A 2,247-nucleotide genomic window follows, 5' to 3' on the forward strand; every position below is an offset into this window, starting at 1 on the left:
CCCGTCTGACAGATAGAACTAGCCGCCAGCTAATCCCAGTGCGGAACAACAGAGAATGTCAGAAGAGCAGAACCATCATATAGAACCTGAAGGGTTGGAAGGGAGGGAGGAACGATTTGATAATGTATCTGAACAGCAGACCTCAAAAAGGAAACAGACAGAGTTGCAAGGAGAGATTCATAAGATTAAATCGCCGCACTTCGACGGGGAACAGGAGGAAGCAGTTGAGGCATGGTTGATTAATATGAACAAATATTTCTAGTTATACGAATATGATCACAACCTTAAGGCACGGATGGCCATTTTCCAACTGCAAGGAAAAGCTACCCTGTGGTGGGAAGAAGTTAAGATCATAAAGGCAGTAAGCAAACAGACCATAACTTGGGAGAAATTTCAAAGGTACTTCAAAGAAAGATACTTGACCGAGCATTTTTATGACGAAAAGGCAAGGTACTTCCATGACTTGCGGTTGGGGCAACAGACCATGGATGAATTTATCACCTATTTTACTTCCTTGCTTCATTATGTGCCTTATATTAGAGAAGAAAAAGCTAAGGTGCAAAGATTTGTTAGTAGTTTACCCCTGTATATGCGGGAAAGGATTGAGTTTGACAATCCAAAGACAATGGACGAAGCTATCCGTAAAGCCAGGATTTGTTACCAGCAGAGTAAACAGAAAGGAGAAGTTCCAGGCAAAAGATGGAATGAGAAAAGAGGTAATAAGTCAGCTGGAAACAGTAAAGGAAATCGCAGTGGTGGAAGCAAGGGAATTGGCAAGGGGTAGAATAGCAGAACTATACAAAAAAACTCATTCAAATCCAAGCCAACCAGTGAGTCCAGAGTCAGCGAACAGCCTGCAAGATTGGACAGCGAAGGGACAGCAAGACCCCCAGTACAGTGTTGGGGTTGTGGAGGGCCTCACTACGTCAAAAACTGTCCGCAGCGAAAGGGAACCGAACAATTATCCCAAATCCATGAAGCATCGACAGTCGGCGATGTAGGACGTAGCATACCGAGGATTAATGCAGCCCTGGACGATCGTCAGGCGGAGTACCAGCCGACCATGGTGGAATTTGAAGGTAAAATTTCAAACCTTACTGTAGCTGTTTTAATTGACCCTGGAGCCACATTAAGTTATATTAGTCCTAAGGTAGTAGAACATTGTAAACTGCAACCTGTTAAATTCAAGAATCCATGGCTAGTACAACTGGCTACAGGGGCTAAGAGGTGAGTGCTGGCAAAAGTCAATAACTGCTCTTTAACAATAGCAGGGTAGCCAGTAATGGAAGATTTAAATGTGCTTCCCCTTGGTTCATATGATGTTCTAATCGGTATGGACTGGTTAGAAAAGCACTGGTCATTGGTCAATTGCAAGACAAAGACTATTTATTATAGGGATGAACTTGGAGCTAGGCAAGAGATGCAAGGAATTAAGCGGCCAGTACAGGTTCGGCCAATAACCGCATCTCAGTTAGCAAAATGCATCAGGAAGGGGTGTCAGATTTATGCCATTCAAGTGGGTTATGTTGAATCGAAGGATAAGACAGCCATGTTGGATAACATGCCTATGATACAGGAATTTGCAGATGTGTTCCCAGAAAAGATTCCCGGACTACTGCCTAAGAGGGATATAGACTTTACCATCGAATTGGTACCAGGGGCAGCACCAGTATTGCGAGCACCCTATAGAATGAGTATACCTGAGTTGACAGAGTTAAAAATGCAGTTACAAGAACTGTTCGATAAAAACTACATTCGCCCCAGTGTTATTTGTTAAGAAAAAAGATGAGACCCTTCGCATGTATATAGATTATCGTCAGCTGAACAAGCTGACAATTAAAAACAAGTATCCTCTACCTCGGATTGATGAACTTTTTGATCAAGTAAAGGGTGCAACAGTATTCTCCAAGATCGATTTACGATTAGGTTACCACCAGATCAGGATTAAGGAGGAAGACATAGCTAAAACAACTTTTAGAACAAGGTATGGTCATTACGAGTTTGTGGTGCTACCCTTTGGAGTAACTAACGCTCCTGCAACTTTCATGTGCTTGATGAACAGAATATTTCATCGATATTTGGACATATTTGTGCTGATATTTATTGATGATATATTGATATACTCCCGCACTATGGAAGAGCACAAGGAGCACCTCATATTGGTGCTACAAACCCTCCGAGAACACCAGTTATATGCTAAGTTCAGCAAGTGCGACTTCTTCAAGGAAGAAATACAGTATCTGGGCC

General features: G+C 42.5%; 1 protein-coding gene across 1 annotated transcript; it reads left to right on the top strand.

The window, feature by feature from the left end:
* The first annotated feature begins 1,333 nt into the window (after positions 1-1,333).
* On the top strand, positions 1,334-1,777 carry LOC149184705 (uncharacterized). Its single transcript, XM_089415420.1, has one exon. It carries the CDS (start codon positions 1,334-1,336, stop codon positions 1,775-1,777), a length of 444 nt encoding a protein of 147 aa, XP_089271546.1.
* The last annotated feature ends 470 nt before the right edge of the window (positions 1,778-2,247 follow it).

Source organism: Pinus tabuliformis, chromosome 3_2, assembly GCF_031772625.1.
Source record: "Pinus tabuliformis cultivar Carrire ecotype Pingquan chromosome 3_2, CPIR1, whole genome shotgun sequence".
Lineage (NCBI taxonomy): Eukaryota > Viridiplantae > Streptophyta > Pinopsida > Pinales > Pinaceae > Pinus > Pinus tabuliformis.

Coding starts and splice junctions, on each gene's coding strand:
- LOC149184705 (XM_089415420.1), top strand. CDS start 1,334: ATGGACTGGTTAGAAAAGCACTGGTCATTGGTCAATTGCAAGACAAAG.